Source organism: Sciurus vulgaris, assembly GCF_902686455.1.
Source record: "Sciurus vulgaris genome assembly, contig: HiC_scaffold_231_arrow_ctg1, whole genome shotgun sequence".
NCBI classification, from domain to species: domain Eukaryota; kingdom Metazoa; phylum Chordata; class Mammalia; order Rodentia; family Sciuridae; genus Sciurus; species Sciurus vulgaris.
The window spans coordinates 65,849-83,228 of record NW_027632826.1 but is presented as its reverse complement, the minus strand read 5'-3'; the positions used below and the strand labels follow the sequence as shown (position 1 = coordinate 83,228).

Genomic DNA, 17,380 nt, shown 5'->3' with positions numbered 1-17,380 from the left:
GAGCCCCATGAACAAGTGGCATGAGTGGCAAGCATGATTACACATGGCCAGGAGGGGCTCCCAGGAAAGGAGCTGTCTTTCCCTGGGGCCAGCAGCCAGGCAGAGGACAGAGGAGTGTCCAGGGAGGTCAGAGGCAGTTTTGCCCTGCAGGTGAGCCATCCCATTTGCAGCAGGGATGGAGGATCAGATCTCAATCTCCCTCATGCCCTCTGGCCCAGGAAACAGGAAGCCCGCAGTCCTCCCACCCGCTGACTGCCACAGATGAACTCATTTTACCGATGACCTGGGATCCAAAGCAGGGAGGCCCTGTCAAAGTCCAGCAAGCCAGGAGGTCCAGGACATGGGCGCAGCCTTCGTGCCTCCTGTCCCAGGTGCTGGCACAGCCCACCTCTGCATGCCCCTGCTGTACATGGCCATCTGGCAGGCCCCCAGGTGGTAGCAGATCTCAGAGGAGACTGGGAAGAGGCCAGTGCCCAAGCTCCTGCTGGTGCCAGGCTTGGAGTGCATGAAGGACTTCATGAGGTGGCAGAGCTTGTCTAGGGTGTTGATGGGGCAAATCAGCTGCAGGCATGGGACAGACACATAGGATGTTTGGGCGCAGCCGAGGGTAAGTGCTCTTTCATGGCCCCTGCTCAAGAGCAGTCTGTGGCTCCCCACTACACTGCAGTTGGTGCTCGATGTTCATCGTGTATTTCAGTTCTTGCCTTCTGGCCTGCTCTCTTCACCTGCCCAGTGTGTCCCTGACTGAGCCCAAACAAGTCATGCCCTCCAAACCCTTATGAGGAGGAGCCCTCTCCTGCCCCTGCTTCCCCAACCATGTGTGAAGGTAAAGGTGGTGGCTCATCCTTCCTGTGCGCTGTGAGATCCTGCTGGCCACATTAGAGTCCCAAAGCACATGCCCACCACCTCTCTCACAGCAGCCAAAGCCCCAAGATCAGCACACCAGCCCATGGTGAGGCCTGCCTCAACCCTGGAAGGCCATGGTACACTGAGCAGCAGGAGCCAAGTTCAGTGGGGCCCAAGGGACAGCCACACCCAGCACAGGCCAAGCACAGCAAGTGGGAAGAAGCTCCAAAGCAGATTTCATGTTTCTCCACTTCTCAAAAAAGATGGAAGCCTCCATTTCTATGAGATCTTTTGATTTCTAAGAGCTAGTAAAAAATGTGAAGAAAGAAACCAGAGCAGGGCCCGGCCATGACTGGCATGGGTCTGCGGCTGCCTGCAGGGGCTCCAGCCCCAGAGAAACCTGTGATGACCATGGTGCATGGGAGAGAAAGAGGCCACAGTGAGCTTGAACCACCTCAGGGTCTCCCAGGCCCGCAGGGCATGGACAGTGGGGTGTCTGGAGGAAACCCTGGCAGCGGATTCCTGACCCTGGGAGCCCGGCTGGTCAAGCCATGGGCTGGGGACACACCTGGTCAATCTTCATGGCAGTGGTGCTGGCATCCGTGGGCAGGTTTGACAACTCCAGGTAAAATGTCCTGAGGGAGAAAGATGGTCTGAAGGGGGCTCTACCCCCAGCTCCCAACTGGGCAGCCTGGCCTCCCTGCTCCAGGTAGAATCAAAGGCAGCCTGACAGATCTGTCCAGCTCTCCACCCGGCCTGCTTCTCCTCTCCTCCTTGGAACCCTGTCCCCACCTGGTGCTGGATGCTGCTCTGTGCTCACTGGCTCCATGTCTTTCCCACTCTACCACAAGGGTTGGCCAACCATAAAGCCCCAGACTCTGGAAACCAGGCAGTCTCAGGGACACTGCTCAGCTGGGCTGTGGAATGCAGTATGGGCCACAGACAGGTGGATAGCAGCAAGCCGCCCTCAGGCTGATAGGCACCCTTTCACAGCCTGGGTGGGCTGGTCTTGGCGGTTCCTGCCCCAGAAGAAGATAGACTACCATGCATGGGAACAGTGTGTGTCCCACATAAGGTCCTGATGAACCCTTTCTGGGTGAACAAGTAAATAACCAGAGCCCATATTTAAAACACTCCACAAACAGCACAGAGGAGACTCATGGTCTAGTCGATCCAGAAGGGTGCCAATATGTTCTTGTCTAGCAAATGGACAGAAGCGTCAGTCTCCCATTTCCAAATGGCAAAATGAGGCCTGGAGAGGATAAAGTCTCTGTCAACCACATTTTGTCACTGAGGAAGGACTGGGGAGGGGCTGTGGGCAAGCTGCTGGGGACATGGAACTATTCCCCTGAGCCTATGCTTCCTCCTGGCAAAATCTGTTGCCTCCACTTCTCCCTGTGAATGGGAGGAGGTACAGGGCACTACACTCCTCTCTCAAGGACCAAGAAGCCCAGGGCCTCATCTGAGCTCCTGCTGCCATGCAGAGTGGACTGGCAGCTTGGCTCAGCAGAGAGGACCTGCTTTGAAGCTAGACTATTGGCTGTGTGACCTTGGTCATTCTGTGTATGCTCCTGGGCCTCAGCTTCCTCATCTGTAAAATGGGTTAGCATGACCTACTGTGCACACTGTCATTAGACTGTCATGCAGACAAGGTGCTCCAGAAAGAGTGTCTGGCCTGCTCCTCATGCTGAGGGTCTGCCTGCCACCTGCTGTGGTGGCTTTCTGAATCCTGCCCCTGACATAGGCCCAAGTACACACCTGAGATTGCAGTAATACTGCTGGATGTTCTCCAGGGACTGGGCATTGATCTCCTGCTGCAAATCCTCTGCTGCCTCTCTGCCTGGAGGAAGAGGCCCTTCCACATTCTCCAGAGATGTGAAGGAAGAGGAGGGAGGGCAGGACTGGGTCCCGAGGGCTCGGTGGCCTTGGCTTGGCCCCCATAGTCCCCCACAGCCTGCAGCTCACCTTTCATGAAAAGCGCAGTGTGCAGTCGGAGGCTGGCCCTGCTCTTCTGGCAGGGGGGCAGCTTGGAGAAGTTGTAGCTGTTGAGGTAGAAGACCACCTTCAGCGCCTACTGGCTACCCTCTATGTGGTAAAAGACGTTGGTGTCTGTGGGGGTTGAGGAGGCAAGGGCCTTAGAGCCCCACATCCTCTGCCACAGCAGCTTTAGATCTCCCTTCCCCAGGTGCCAGACTGGCACCCTAGCACCTCCCTGCCCTTCCCACTCCAGAGGGATAGCCTCAGACCTCCCTGCCCTCCAACCCTGCTCCAGAGAGATAGCCTCAGAACCCCTCTTCCCAGCCTCAGGATGGCACCCTGGGGCTTCCATGTCCATTGTTGCCAGAGTAGCATCCTGTGACCACATGTTCCCTCCAGCCTAAAGGGGCAGCCTCAGACTTCCTGTTCCACAAGGGTAGCCTCAGACTGCCCCACATTCTGCAGAGCAGCCCATGACCTCCCTCTTGGATGACTTCAACAGGTGATGTTCTTGGCCCTGACACTGACTACCCAGCAGGGGAGCCAGTAGTGTGTCATCAGAGCCCCCCACAGTGCTCTGGTCACCCCTTGGCTGGTAGCTCAGGGCCCCTCCTAGCAAAAGCTGCCCTCAAACAACACCTGCATCTTATTCACCCCATGAGGAAGAGCTTAAGGAAGGGAGGGCAAAATATGGTGATCAGAGGCCCTGCTGCACCCTGCAGGCATCGCTAGCTGATGGGGATTCTCCTGAGCCCAGTCCAGCCCTAGACAGGCAGCCACTGCAGTCAGCTCAAACTGGCCCCCAGAAGCCAACCCCCATGCAGTAGTCTGCATTTCTGGCAGGGCCACACTGCCCCAAGGAGGTGCAAGTTGGTCCTTGAGGGAGGGCAGACCTCACAGAGCCAGATGCACATCACACAGACAAACAGGCCGTGGCAGTGCTGCAATTTCAAGGGGGTGTGGCAGCAAGGAAAAAGGGTCTCAGGAGCTTTTCATGGAGTCAAATGAAAAGAAGGGAAGCTCTCAGCCTTGTGAGCGCTGCAGTCCTGGGGACAACTTGTGTCATGGACACCCCAGTTCGACTCCAGAGTTTCTAAGGTAGGAGGTCTGGGGTGGGTTCTGAGAATCAGCCTTTCTGGCAAGTTCCCAGGACCCACACACAGCAGCAGAGCTCTGGAAGCAAGCACAGGTTTCTCAGCCTTGGCTGGAGGTCACTTGTACAGCTACCCAGGGACCCCAGTACACAGGGAACTTGTGCCCAGGCCCCACACCACAGCAGCCAACAACTGGGATCTTCATCTGGGATGTCCCCAGGTGACTCCAGGTGAGAATCATGGGGAGGGCGGGACTGTGACTGTGCTCCTTCCACTGTGTCCCCAAGTACTCAGTGCTCACTGCTATGGATGTGTGTGTGGTGGGTGGTGGGTAGTGGGTGGTCAGATGGATGAGGAGGCAGGACCAAGGGAGAAAGAAAGGACTAAGGAACGTCAGTCAATTATGCCACAGTCCTTAATCTGAATTCTTTACTCCAAAGGATGACACCAGGGTGGAATTTTAATGAGAAGTGCTGTGGACCTCTATTAAGACCTGGTGAGGGCAGCTGGGTTGATGTGAGAGAACCCCTCTTTTTCCACTCAATTTGGGGCATGAGGCTTGACGTGCTCAGTTCAGGTTCACCTTAGGCAGCTGACCTGCACACAGGGGGAGACTAAGGTCCCAAGTGGCCCCTTCGGCCTCAGCATCCCAACTCCCACAGTGGGGGTGGGAGGAATCATTCACTGGCCACACAGTTCTCGTCCAGCTGCTTAAAGGAGAAGGTGACACGGTCACCCAGATGTCCTCCAGCATGGCCCGTTCCTCCTTCTGCAAGAAGACATGGTGGAGGGATCTCAGGTGCCACCTATCCCAGGCTTTCAACTCGAGGTGCTGGGATCCGAATCTAGGCATTGGGCTACACCAGAGCCTTCTGAACACCAGGTCCAGGTGTGCTCTGTGGGCGAAATCATGGCTCGCCCCACAGCTTGCCCTGTGCCCCCCACAGGTCAGAACTCATTTCTGCTCTGATTTGCTTAGTGACCTGGTAAAGCCACCTCCTCCCTGACCTCAGGCACAGCTTTGGGCTCCTCCCACTCTAGGCTCAGGCCCTGAAGGGACAAGGATGCTGGTCTGGACCTTCTCCCACTGTCCCACCTCCTCTTTACCTGGCTGCTGGGCCCCTTCCACTTCCTCCTTCCTCCTTTGCATGAGGTCAGCCAGGGTCCATTTGGCCTGCAGCTACTCTAATGACCTCTCACCTGCATGGTTCCAGTCTCTCTTCCCCAGGTCCAGACTTTATACCCAGCCACCAACTGGCACCATCCTAAGAGCCCCACCCACCTTCCACCTGCTTGTCTTCTCCAAGGAGCTGCTCCGCACCCCAGGGTGCCAGGCAGACAGAGGACTAGCTGCAGCAGCACTGTAAGCTCTGGCTTCAACCCAGCCCTTGGTGCGCCTGCTGTCTGTGATGTGACAAACAGCACAGCAGCTGAAGTCCCGCCCAGGAACCCCAGCACCGTTGTCCTCCAAGGATGGCTCCACAAGGACTGGGGATCCTTGGGTGGTTCTGCCCAGGAGGGGCAGGGCTAGAAGGGGCTGGGAGGGGCTGTGGAGGTCTGGGCACCAGTCACCAGCAGCACTCACTTGCCCAGGAAGCACTTGGGCATGGTGCTCAGCTTGCGGCCCTGTCTTTGATCAGGTTCACCTTCTTGCTCATCATCAGGTGGTGCAGCTTCTCCCTCTTCTCCGCGATCATGATGTAGATGTCTCACTCCACGCCCAACTTTAGGCCTGCGTGGGGACACCATCAGCACTGAAGAGGGCACCAGACCCAGCAGGCCGAAGGGAGCCACCCATAGCTCCTGAAAACCGCCCCACCTGCCACACCACAGCCAACCCAGTGCAGCTATGAGCACTTTCCATCTGTCACCAATGGCTCCAGACACCTGCTGTGGACTCCTCAAAAGCACTGCTCTACAATGGAAGGTGGAGGCCTGCAGGAACGGGATCCAGCCTTCACCATGAGCCCTGCTCCAGAGCCATGCCTGCCCCAGGGCACAGCTCCACCTGCACAGGTTAGCAGAGAACCCGCCAACCTCTTCACTCCAGCTTGGCTGGAAGACAGCTCTTCCTCCTGACAGATGTGTGGGACCCCAGCCTTCATCTCAGCCCACATTTTCTGTGTGGACCCTTCCAATCTTGACAATATGGCCAACACCTTTACAGTGCGATGACCTGCCAAGTGGCCCTTGCGAGAACCTGCAGTAACGCACTGTGGTCATCCCCACATCATAGCTGAGGCCCAGAGAAGTCAGGTTCTCAGTCCACATGGCCCAACTCGAAATGGTGGACCAGGATTTTGATCAAGGAAGTGTACTCGAATCTGGGCTCCTGACCACAGCACGCACCACCCTATGCACCCAGCCCAAGGTCAGGGTTTAATCACCCAAATCTAACAACAAGGGCCCCTCGGACCACACCTGAGCCAGGTTCACATACACCCAGGGCTGACCACAAAGATACCGATTGGCTCCATCCAGCCAGGCCAGGTGACTGAACCCCACCCCAGTCCTGATCACACACCCATCCTGACCAGTTTCAGGGCTCACACCCATCCTGACCAGTTTCAGAGCTCACAACCTTGCCCACCAAGGGGCCAAGTTCAGTGGTTAATTGGGAATTCAATACAGTTCCATGCAACACTTAACATCTGGAAATACCCCCCAAAGACCCAGGTGTCTGTTCCTCCAGAAGAGGCACCCTCAGTGGTGGCCACCCTAGGCACACACTCCCAAGAGGTGACAGTGATGGACAACTGGCTGGGGGGTGGGGAGCCTGGACCTGGCCCATGTGGAAGGCAGACCTGAGGGTTTTCCTTGCCCATCAGCTGAATCTGGGATGCAGGGTTGCAGGGTCAGGGATGGGCCTGGAGTCAGACTCTGCTCTGGGCCAGTGGAAGACCCATTGACTGCTCCCTGGGGGCTGAGGGAAGAGCAGTCGGGGCAGAAGACAGTTGGGTGATGAGTTCTGCATGAGACAGGAGTGAGCTATCTACCACACATTGACAGGAGTAGACAAAGGACCTCCTTCCTGCTCAGCAAACCTGGCAGTGAGGGGCTTTCAGGACTCTGTGTCAGATTCCCAAGGTCCTCAAGTGCAAGGTCTCATGCAGCAGGGTCAAAGCCCCACCCAGGAACGTCTACCCATTGCTCAGATAAGGGCATTGGGGCCTGGGAAGCTGAGGCCATTCGCCAGACACACAGGGCCCCTTCCCCAACCCTCAGTGCCCCCAATTCAGAACCCAGCCCACCCACCAATCAGAGTCAGCCCTGGGCTCCCTTCTGCAACTTGCCAGGGGTGTCTGTGCCCAGAGGGTTCCTGGCCAGGCTCCAGGGAAAGCAGGCTTCCAGGGGCATGGCAAGCCCGCCTGCTGCCTTGGCTCCATCCTCTCCAGCCCCAAGGCACCCACAGGGCACTTCTGGAAAGGACTCAATGCCCCTCCAAGGCAAGTCCTGGCCTGCAGCACCCTGCACAGGCCAGGCGCCCAGAGGCCCAGTACCACCAGGAGGGCCTGGCACTCACTCTCACGCTGCTCCCACTTGCAGATGATGGCATCCAGCCACTTGCACTTCTCCTCCGCCATCTTATCCATGAACATGAACCACTTGTTCTTGGTCGTGTTGTGGATCTTCCAGCTATTGGTCACAGTGTAGCCATTGCTATGGTAATCAACTGGCAGGGTCAGGAGCAGAGGTTGGTAATGCAGACCCCAATACCCCCTCCAGCTGGCAGCCCAGGTGGGGACCCGCCCTTCTGTGCCAGCATGGAGGGGCAGGGGCAGCAGCAGGGGCAGGGCCCTAAGCTGAACATCCAACCCTTGGAATGTCCCCTTTCCTGGATGCTCTCTGGGGGACAAGGAAGACCTACAAAGACCCCTCCCAGCTCCTCAATAACATGGGGATTCAAGACAGCTTGGGTGGGCATGAAGGCAGTCCTCTGGAGTCCAGGAGGGTCTCCCAGCCTCTCCCTGGGTCACTCGGGCATGGGAGTTACTAAGTCCTCAGTGCAGCCGAGGGCAGGCAACCCAAGGTGAACTGGGACACTCCTGCAGTGGACACCAACCAAGGAAGGCAGTGCATGCTGAGAGCCAGGGCCAGGGTGGGCAGTGGCAAGACCCCTGGACATCAACAAGTAGAAGCCACACCCGACCATGTGCATCCAGAGCCACTTAAATGTACATAACCACCCACGTGAGGTTCAAAGCTGCAGAAATTTTCATTAAAATGTTCAGTAAAGAATATGTGGTGGATAACAGCAAGGAAGTGATGATCACAAAATTCAGACAGCAGTTCCTCCTGGAGAGGTAGGCACCATGCAGGGGAGGACAGGAGGCACTGTCCTTTCTCGGGGACCATACACCCTGGGTTCTTCCTTCAGTATCCACACTCCAGTCACCTTTCTGGAGGTAGGTCATGTGCTGCAGGAAAAGCAAATGCTTAAGAGCCACAGGGAGTGCGGCGGGGGCAGGCCTGGCCTACCTGTGCCGTCTTCCACATTCTCCACCTCCAGGACCTTGGTGTTGACTCAGTCCCTGAAGATGTATAGGGAGCCATTGATGGATTTGGTCCTCTTGGTAGACTTCTTGCTCCCAGGGACCCTGAAAGACACTGGGAAGTAAGCATCCATGGAGGGACACCAGGGACAGGGGGCAGCATAGGGCTGGGCCAGTGTGAACGGTGGGCTGGTGCACAGGCGGTTGGTCAGCCACTTCTCTCCCAGTCACGGTGCTCTCATCTGAAAGGCAGGCTCAGAGCCTGGCTTGCCTCACAGGGCCACCAGCCAGCCATGAGGAGGTATCAAGGGAGGCCAAAGAGAAGTGACAGAAACATTCCTGACTAGCAAGGGGGAAGCAGCCCACAGAGTTTCTAATAAGCACTTCCTGAAACAAGACCAGATGGAGGAGAGCTTGGAGTGGGCCATCGTCCACCCACACACCCACCACCTATCCCACCCACCCATCCATTCATCTATCCACCCACCATTTACCCACCACTCCACCCACCCACCCAGCTTACCCACACTTCCATCCACCAATCTGTCCACATGCCAGTCTATTTAAATCTTATCTACCTACCAGTCCATTCATCTACCCACCCATCTTACCCACCCACCATCTACCCACCAGTCCCTCCACCCCTTCACCCAGTTTGCCCACCCTTCCATCTACCAGTCAATCTATCCACAGGCCAGTCTATTTAAATCTACCTACCAGTCCACCCATCTATTCCACCTACCCATCCATTCATTGACTCACCCACCCACCATTCATTCACTCAGATGAATTCTGCTCACCAGCTTGATCACTGCTATGATCTGCTGGTGTCCCTCCAAATTCATATGCTGAGCCCTGAGCCTTGAGCCCTGATGCTATGATATTAGGAGGGTGGTGTTAAGGATGGGGGCAGCGCCCTCATGAATGAACCAGTGACTCTGTGAAAGAGGCCTCATCCCTTTGTAGGACAGCAGCCTTGTCCCTTCCACCCTGTGAGGCACAAGAAGGCACTGGCTGGGTAGCAGACAGGAAGTCCTTGCCAGACACAAACCTGGGGCTCTACACAAGACTCCCCCAGCCCTGGACTTCTTCACTGCTTCTCTTGGTGAGTTCCCCATCCGCTGAGCACTCACACATACAAGCCCGTCGAGTCCTGATTGAACAAGGCTGGAGACAGAAGAAAACTCACTGCTGTGAGGAGGGGTGAGTGAGGGCAGTACAGGCCCAGGGGGACCAGAGCCTGGCAGGGAAAGCAGGAGGTATCAGGGAAGGAGGAGGGAGTTAGCAGGTTGGAGGGGGGATAGAAGGACTTGAGATGGTAAAAGACCCTAAGAAGCAAGAAAAACCCTAAGGAGTGGGCGGGAAGAACAGCAATTGAGGCAGGCAGACCTGGCGCAGTCCCTGGGAGACCATGGAGCGAGGAGACTGAGGCCTCCTGGCCCCAGAGCACCAAGGAAAGGGCGAGCACCTGGGGCCATGTCTTGGAGCCTCCTGCATCAGGACTGCACTCACAGGGCCACTGAACAAGACCCCAAAGAGGCTGCAGGGGTCAACCATGACAGTGACAATCCAAGCCCTGTGCACTTTCTATGCACCTGGCTGGGCACAGTCATCTTCACAGTGACCCGTGGGGCACATCTGATCATGCACCCTGCTTTACAGATGAGGAAGCAGATAGCAAGAAGCAAAGTCGGAGGCTAGAAAACTCCTGGATGAAGAAGAACCCATTCTAAACCAGCTGATGCCCCCTACACAGAAGAAAAAACCCAGTCTCAGGCAGGCCCCCAGGGACAGCAGGAAGCACACCCATGGCCAGATCTCTCACCACAGCCTTAGGTGCCAGAAGAAACAGTAAGTGACCAGGCCAGCACCACAGGACAAGCTGGAGGCAGGGCCTAAGGGGATGAGGGTCTGTACCAGCCTGCACCCTAGCCTCTGCGAGCCAAGGAAGGAAGTCCCGGGGAAGTCACTTTCACCTCGTAGACAAAGTAGCAGGGAAGAGAATCTGGAAAGGTCACACTTGTCACTGAGACTACTTTCTACGCTGAGCAGGAAATAGAAAGTCAGGATATCTGCAGGGTCCCTTGGGAACCCCAGAAGCTCAGGAGGCTGAGGCAGGAGGACTGCAAATCTGAATCTATCTTTGTCCACTTAGTGAGATCCTATCTCAACATGAAAAATAAAAAGGGTGGGCGTGCAGCTCAGCAGTAGAGCACCCTGGATTCAATCCCTGACACCAAAAAGAAGAGCACAGAAAGGCAGAAATCTCCATCCACCAACCCCACAGCGACTTCATGCCCCCATTCCTCCCACCCACCCTCTCTCCATTCAAGGTCCATGTCCCATCCACCACCCTACCCTACCTTTCCAGAGTCCAGCTGCCTCACCCACCACCAGCAACCACCTACCCATCTGTCAGCACACTGTCACCTGGCCTCCGACCTCCAGACCTCCATCCATAGCCGCCACCCGCCCACTCACCTAGTAGCCACACACCAGGGCGCCAGCCCCCACGACTAGAGGCACCTCTGCAGGCCCCCTTCCACCTCTCCACTGCCACAGCCAAGTCTCCTGTCACCTCTCTGGGGCCACCTCCCAGAACTCCAGCCACCTGACCACACCCACACGCCATTCACACTGCCACTCACAAACACCATGGCTGCATCCCCTCACACCTGAGCTACAGGAAGACCAGGAAGCTCCAGGGATGGGGCAAAGGTAATGAAGACCCTATTCTTTCCCTCCTGAAGCTCAGCAGGAAATAGCTTCCCTCCCCTGAAACCCTCAACCTTTGATCTTAGAATCCCAGGATGCTGTCACCTCCAGCTTCATGACCATCGAGAGCCACATTGTCTGACAGGCCGCTCATTCGTGAGCCACTTAGAGCTACTGAGCACTCAACACACAGCTACACACACCAGTGTTGCTGAGGGTGACCCACAACCCAGGTTTCCAAACTGACTATTGTTACACACACACACACAAACACACACACACACACACAGTTTCAATTAAATATAACAACTGTAGATATATTAGGTTAAATAAAATACACTGTTTAAATTCATTTTGCCTATTTCTAAGTTTCTTAAATCTGGCTCCTGGAGAATTTATAATAGCATATGTGGCTCTCACTACATATGGATTTATAACAAACCTCTCATGTCCTGGAAGAAAAGGGAGGCCCAGGGAGGGGAGCAACAAGCCTAAGACACCCCTTGGGGGAAGCAGCGGGTCAGCCCTGCCCCGCCTCCTGGCTCAAAGAGGTAGCCAAGGCTCTAGCCTCCCCAGCATGTCACCTGGATTTCCACTTGCATTAGACCAGGAGGTTGTCAAACAGGAAGAAGACCCTCTCCTGGATGTTGTGCACAGAGATTTTCAACAAAGTCCCTTGCAAGAGGAGCTGGGTGCAGATGTCCATGGGGTTGGAGCCCTGGGAGAGGAGGGAGGGGGTCGAGGATGAGTGAGCCAATCCTGAGGAACAGCCGGCACAACCCTCCTTTCCCTGCCCCCCCCTCAGCACCCCAAAAGGAGCCTGATGCACCCCACAGGCAACTTTCAGCAGACAACCAGCACTCTTGGGTGGCTGGCTTCCATATGCAGTGAGCACAAACCAGAGGGGGCCAGGAGAATGAGCAGGAGGACAGGGCCAGAAGCTGAGGCCTTATCGGCTCCCAGTGGATGCAGGAGGCTAGCTGTGGGGTCCCAGATTCATGCCCTCCTGCATCTTGGGGATGGGGTTTCAGCTTCACCTGGGTGCCAGCCACAGCCTCCCTCCCCCAGGCACAGCACCTGACAGATGTAAGACCATCGTGCCTGCTGGCCTCACCACCTGAAGATGCCTGCCTCCCTCACTGCCTCCTTTCCAAAGCAGGCAGGCAGCCCTTGTGGTGGAGGAACACTGTGGCATGTGGGGGCTGGGGTGACCCATCTACCTGGAGGACAGCAGGGCCCCTGACATCTAGCCCCAGCAAACTCCTCAAGGGGAAGAACAAAGGGACACCCTGCTATCCCTGCCTGGAAATGAACTTGGGAAAGGGGCCAGGGTTACTCATAAGATCTCCCTCCACAAACACTCATCAAGGAACCAAGGAGGAGCTCATATCCCAGGGAGACCTGCTGAAGGGGCCTGAGACCCAGTCAGGGGTCTGGTTTTACCAATGTCGGCCATGGGCTCCCACTATGGCTGGGGCTGCTCTGTCTCCCTGTGCCCCTGGTCCAGTCACTGGGGACAAACCCATTCACCAGTGCAGTCAGAAGCCAACAGGGTCCTGGGAACCACTGGCTCATGGGTCAGGCTGTGTGCTCCAGATGGAGACCAGCAGGCTCCTCACCCAGGGGGCCACATGGGCCTGGATGCACACACACTGCAGCCAGATCTCTGTTTTCCTGAGCCAAAGTGGCATTTCCAAAATGCCAAGACACTCCTGGGGCAGGGGAGTCCCTCCACGCCAGCCCTGCCGTCTCCTTGGAGAGTTGAGTCCGGACCACAGGTGGTCCTAAGGGTCAGATGGACAGGTGGAGACCAAGTGCCAAGATGTCCACCAGCCAGGGCAGAATCCATCAGGAGGTTTCTACCCAGATACACGGCCCCAAGCCATGCTGCAGCAGTCATGCTTATAGGTGAACAAGCCAACATTAAAGGCCAATGTGGTGGCTAACCAGGCTCAGTGTAGAGGGAAGTGAACATGAGCAGCTGTCCTCATGCCCTTCCCTGATCATATCCCATGAAAACAGGTCAGCTGACCGCCCCTGCCCAGGGCTAGCAAGGCAGGCACCCGCTTCCCTCTTACTGAGAGCACACATGTCCCTTTCATGACCATGACCCTCCTGCAAAGGTCCCTCCAGGGCTTGTGTCTGGAGGCCCCTCTGCAGGGGTGGACTAAGGGGAGACAGGCAGCAACTCCAGGTGAAGCTACAGGAGGCTGCTCATACATGAAGAGGGAGCCCAAGGTGCTGGCCACCTGTGAGGGAGGCTCACCACTGTCCAGGCCTTCTCTGTGCAGGGAGCCTGCTTCTCCTCCAAGGCAGCCTAACATGCTTCCCTCCCACATCCATCGGCTGGATGGATCTGCGGACTGAGGCATCTGGTCTTAACTAAACCAGTCTCTCAACAATAAAGGGCAGCGGCCTAGGCAGGGAGGGGGACAAAGCAACAGGGACAGAGACCCAACCAACAGCAGCTGCCAGTCCACACACACATTGAAGGAAGTGGGCCAGGAGGGGACCCCATGCTCCTGCTGGCCAGATTCCAAAAGGGCCCACAGGCACCTAATCAGAGCAGTAAGAGGCAGACATAAGACCAGCAAGTGTCAGGGGGTGGCAGCAGAAACTTGCAAGCTCTGCTGCCCACCATGGACCACGGCTGCACCAGTCTGTCCCCAGAAGGGGCAGCTGTGCCAGTACAACCACAGCAAGCAGCTTCACAGGCAGCACAACCCTGTTGAGACAGTGCCTGTCATTTTCACTACTCTCCATGAGGATTAAACTGTGTAGAAAACCTTCCCGCCTTGCAGGAGCCACTCCACGTCTTCCAAGAGCACCCAGTTTCCCCACCTCAGTTCACCCACAAAGGGACACTGAGAGATTGCTTCAGCTGGCATGCAACTCCGGCTTCAGGTCTCCAAGGCCAGTGAACTCTGTATCTGCACAGCTCAAGTGAATGTCCCAGTTAGCCTCTAAACATCTCACCTTACCTCCACCTGCCTCAGGTCTTCAAGACCAGTGAACTTTGCATCTGCACAGCTCAAGTGAATGTCCCAGTTTGACTCTAATATCTTCCCTTGTCTCCACCTCTTGAAAATGCCCATGGTTCTCCAGGGCATGTGCATTCTTAAAGCAATACTTGGTCATTTCCAATTATCACTGCTGCTGGTGATCTCTAGTGCCTGGCGGCACCATAATCCTGTCCTTCACTGCTTTGATACTTTCCAGGAGAACTTTGCATTATGAGAACTGTCCTGTTCCAGCTTGCTGTAAATGTCTGTGAGTGTATTTACATATGCCTCAATGCTCTGCTCACTGATAGTTCCCTAGGTGGAGACAGACACATTCAACCAGTCATTGTGAGGCAAAAAACTGAGGCAGCTATTCTTTTAAGCAAAACCAACTGCATTTCTTTATTACATTGCTGCTTCTTTAAACCATTTTACATATAAAACTGGGAACTTTAGAAAAACATATTCAAGAAATGTAAATAAAGAAGAAATTTAAAATACTCATTGATATGGACCCTCCTCTAAAGGTTTATCTATTTTTATAAAAAATGTAAAATAATTTTTAGAAATTCTAAATAGGTTTAGAATTTGGAAATAAGAATGCTTTGCTCACTTCTGTGTTTTTTTTGCAGTGTGAGAGCTAATTATGTTCTGCATACTTCTGTATGTAAAATGTGCCAGGTTTATTGGGAATTAAACTTTTTTATAGTTTTTGAGTTGGGGAGATAATGCAAAAGCTCAGATTTTTAAGAAAGGAAAACTTACACTTGGAAATATATTTCAGTGAGGATATTTTGTCCTCTAAATGTCATATTACATTATAAAACAAGCTTCAAATAAACCTTCAACTTTAAATGCCCTTGACCTTTAAGAATATCCTTAGCTTTTGTATAATTTAAACCAATGTATTGACCACCTTTCCACTGGGGAGATTACTGGGAATAAGACCATGGTGAAGTCATGAGATCTCTGTGACTGCTGACAGATCTCTTAACAGTGCACTCCTGCTAAATGGCAGCCCCTGAATAACTGCATGCTGACCCTTGGAACACTTGCAAAAGAGGAGAAAAGTTCTGGTCTTTGATTTACCATTAGTGGAGGCTGGATGTTGCCACAGCTTGAAGTGAGAGCATGACTCAGATCTTTTAGTTCCTTCAGACTTCCATCATTCTGTCCTGTGAGTTTGTTCCCTTCCTCCATCGCCTTGGAGCTTGTCTCCACAGATGTGATCCAAAATGAAAACAAAACAGGAACACAAGAAGTGGAGTTTGGAGGTGAACAAAAGGTCTGTCTCTCAAGAAGATGCATGGTGGTTTATAGAAATGCACATGCCATGACTCTGGGGCTCCAAATTGCACCCCCATCATACTGCTCCAGATGTTGGAATAATAATTATAATGATGATACTTAAGAACTGTATAATTATCAAACAATAATTACTTAATGATACTAATAAATTATTACATAGTCATCATCAATAACTTAAATTATAGTAATTATTACATAAGAATATAATTCAGTCTACATTTCTCCATAGATTGCAGATCCAGTGTCTGCACATGATTATATGTAAAATATCTCAAACTCAATTTGCCTCAAAGCAAATCTTTGCAATTTCTCCAAACATGCTTTATCTAGTCCTCTCCTTTCCAGTGTATGGGAATCCCAATGATGCTCAGATTTCAAGGTGTCCACAGAACTCTCCTTCAAACTTTGAATCCATTGGGCACCCCCTTTAAAACTCACAGGATGGGACACCATCCACAACCACACTACTGCTCCATGCTGCTGTCACCTGGGTGGCAATGGTTTTCTGATGGGATGGCCCTACATCTGCCTTCACCCTTATGTAGACCTAGGTCCTTCCTCTGCTACCAGAACAAGTCTCTTCAAATGCAGGTCAGAATTTAAACAAAGTAAGACCATGCTACCCCTTAGCTCGAAATCCTATAAGGGTTCTTTTCACTCAGAATAAAAACCAAAATCATCAAAATGACCTAGGATGCTCCATGTGAATGATCCTGGGTCATCCCTGGTCCTGTGACCTGCCTCTGTCCAGCTCACTCACCTACAAACACACTACCTCTTTACTATTTCTCAAATCTCTTTGTGCCCTTGGCACTTGGTATATTTTTTTGTCTGAAATAGTCTCCTCCATGAATTTTTGGCTAACTCCGTCATACCTCATCTTGCCCACCTTTCCTTCTTCCTGATTCTGGTTGTCCCATTTAATATTGAAATCCAGCTGCCCAATCTTTTCCTCCCTCCTTAAAGCAGAATTTATCATGTATGATTTTTTTTTTTTGGTTACTTTCTGCCTTCCCCTTCTAAACTTCAAGATCCATGAGGGCAGAGGCCTGTGCAGTTTTTGTTAATGGCTCCAGGAGAAGCTCCCATGATTTCTGAATCAAAGCATTAAGCATTCTGTGAACCTGATTGCCATGTGGGAGATTCTTGCAATCACCACAATGCATGAGGAAACTAAAATGGCATTTCAGATGGATTATGATGGCCATACACCACTTGAAACTGAGAATACTGAGAGTTCATAACCATGGTGGCATAAAACCCTGCATTTCAGGAAAGGAGAGGAGAGGAGGGAAGGGGGAAGGACTGTACAGTGTCCAATGGGGCTCAATCATTGTTCTTCTGACTTGTAATTGTTATTAGTCAGTATGGAGGAGCTGGAAATGCTGTGAAGTGTGGGCTGCAAAAAGAATTCTGGGAATTACATGATAATATAATCATTCCAACACTTATTAGTGTTTAAAAAATCTTGGTCTGAAATTTTTACTTGCAAAAATTTAATCATGGGGTGGGGCAGGCATTATGAAGAATAAAAAATTGACAAACCACTCAGATTTCTAGATAAAGCATTTGTTCAGGAAGATCTGTTTCTAACAAACACTCGTACATATAGAGATATTCTAGAAAAATGAAACAGTCATGATGTTTCATTTTAATTTTGAATAAATCTAACGACACTGAACCCTCTTATCCTGAGTTTTCTGAAGCACCACCTGCTCTGCAGGACACTTTGACCATAGCATTATCTCCTGCTTGATTTGTTTTTGAAGGCTTCAATTCAACCAGGGCAAAATTGTCACTTTGCCTAAAGCTACAGAATCAATGGTGCTCTTGGATGATCCACACATTCAGGACTTTACAATAATTGTATAGCCAATAGAGGCTCAGTGTATTCCCTATATGATGTCAGGGTATTTCCAGACTCAAGGCTTGAGAAGATCTGTGC

General features: G+C 53.0%; 1 protein-coding gene across 1 annotated transcript; it reads right to left on the bottom strand.

The window, feature by feature from the left end:
• Window positions 1-262: 262 nt before the first annotated feature.
• LOC306652447 (uncharacterized protein) lies at window positions 263-15,435 on the bottom strand (the record flags this gene model as incomplete). The annotated part of the gene is made up of 6 exons (XM_079125337.1): window positions 263-1,481; window positions 2,605-2,931; window positions 4,515-4,813; window positions 5,503-5,649; window positions 8,397-8,515; window positions 15,217-15,435. The coding sequence occupies 5 exons, from the start codon at window positions 15,433-15,435 to the stop codon at window positions 2,918-2,920; spliced, it is 798 nt and encodes a 265-aa protein (XP_078981463.1). The 3' UTR covers window positions 263-1,481; window positions 2,605-2,917.
• Window positions 15,436-17,380: the final 1,945 nt, after the last annotated feature.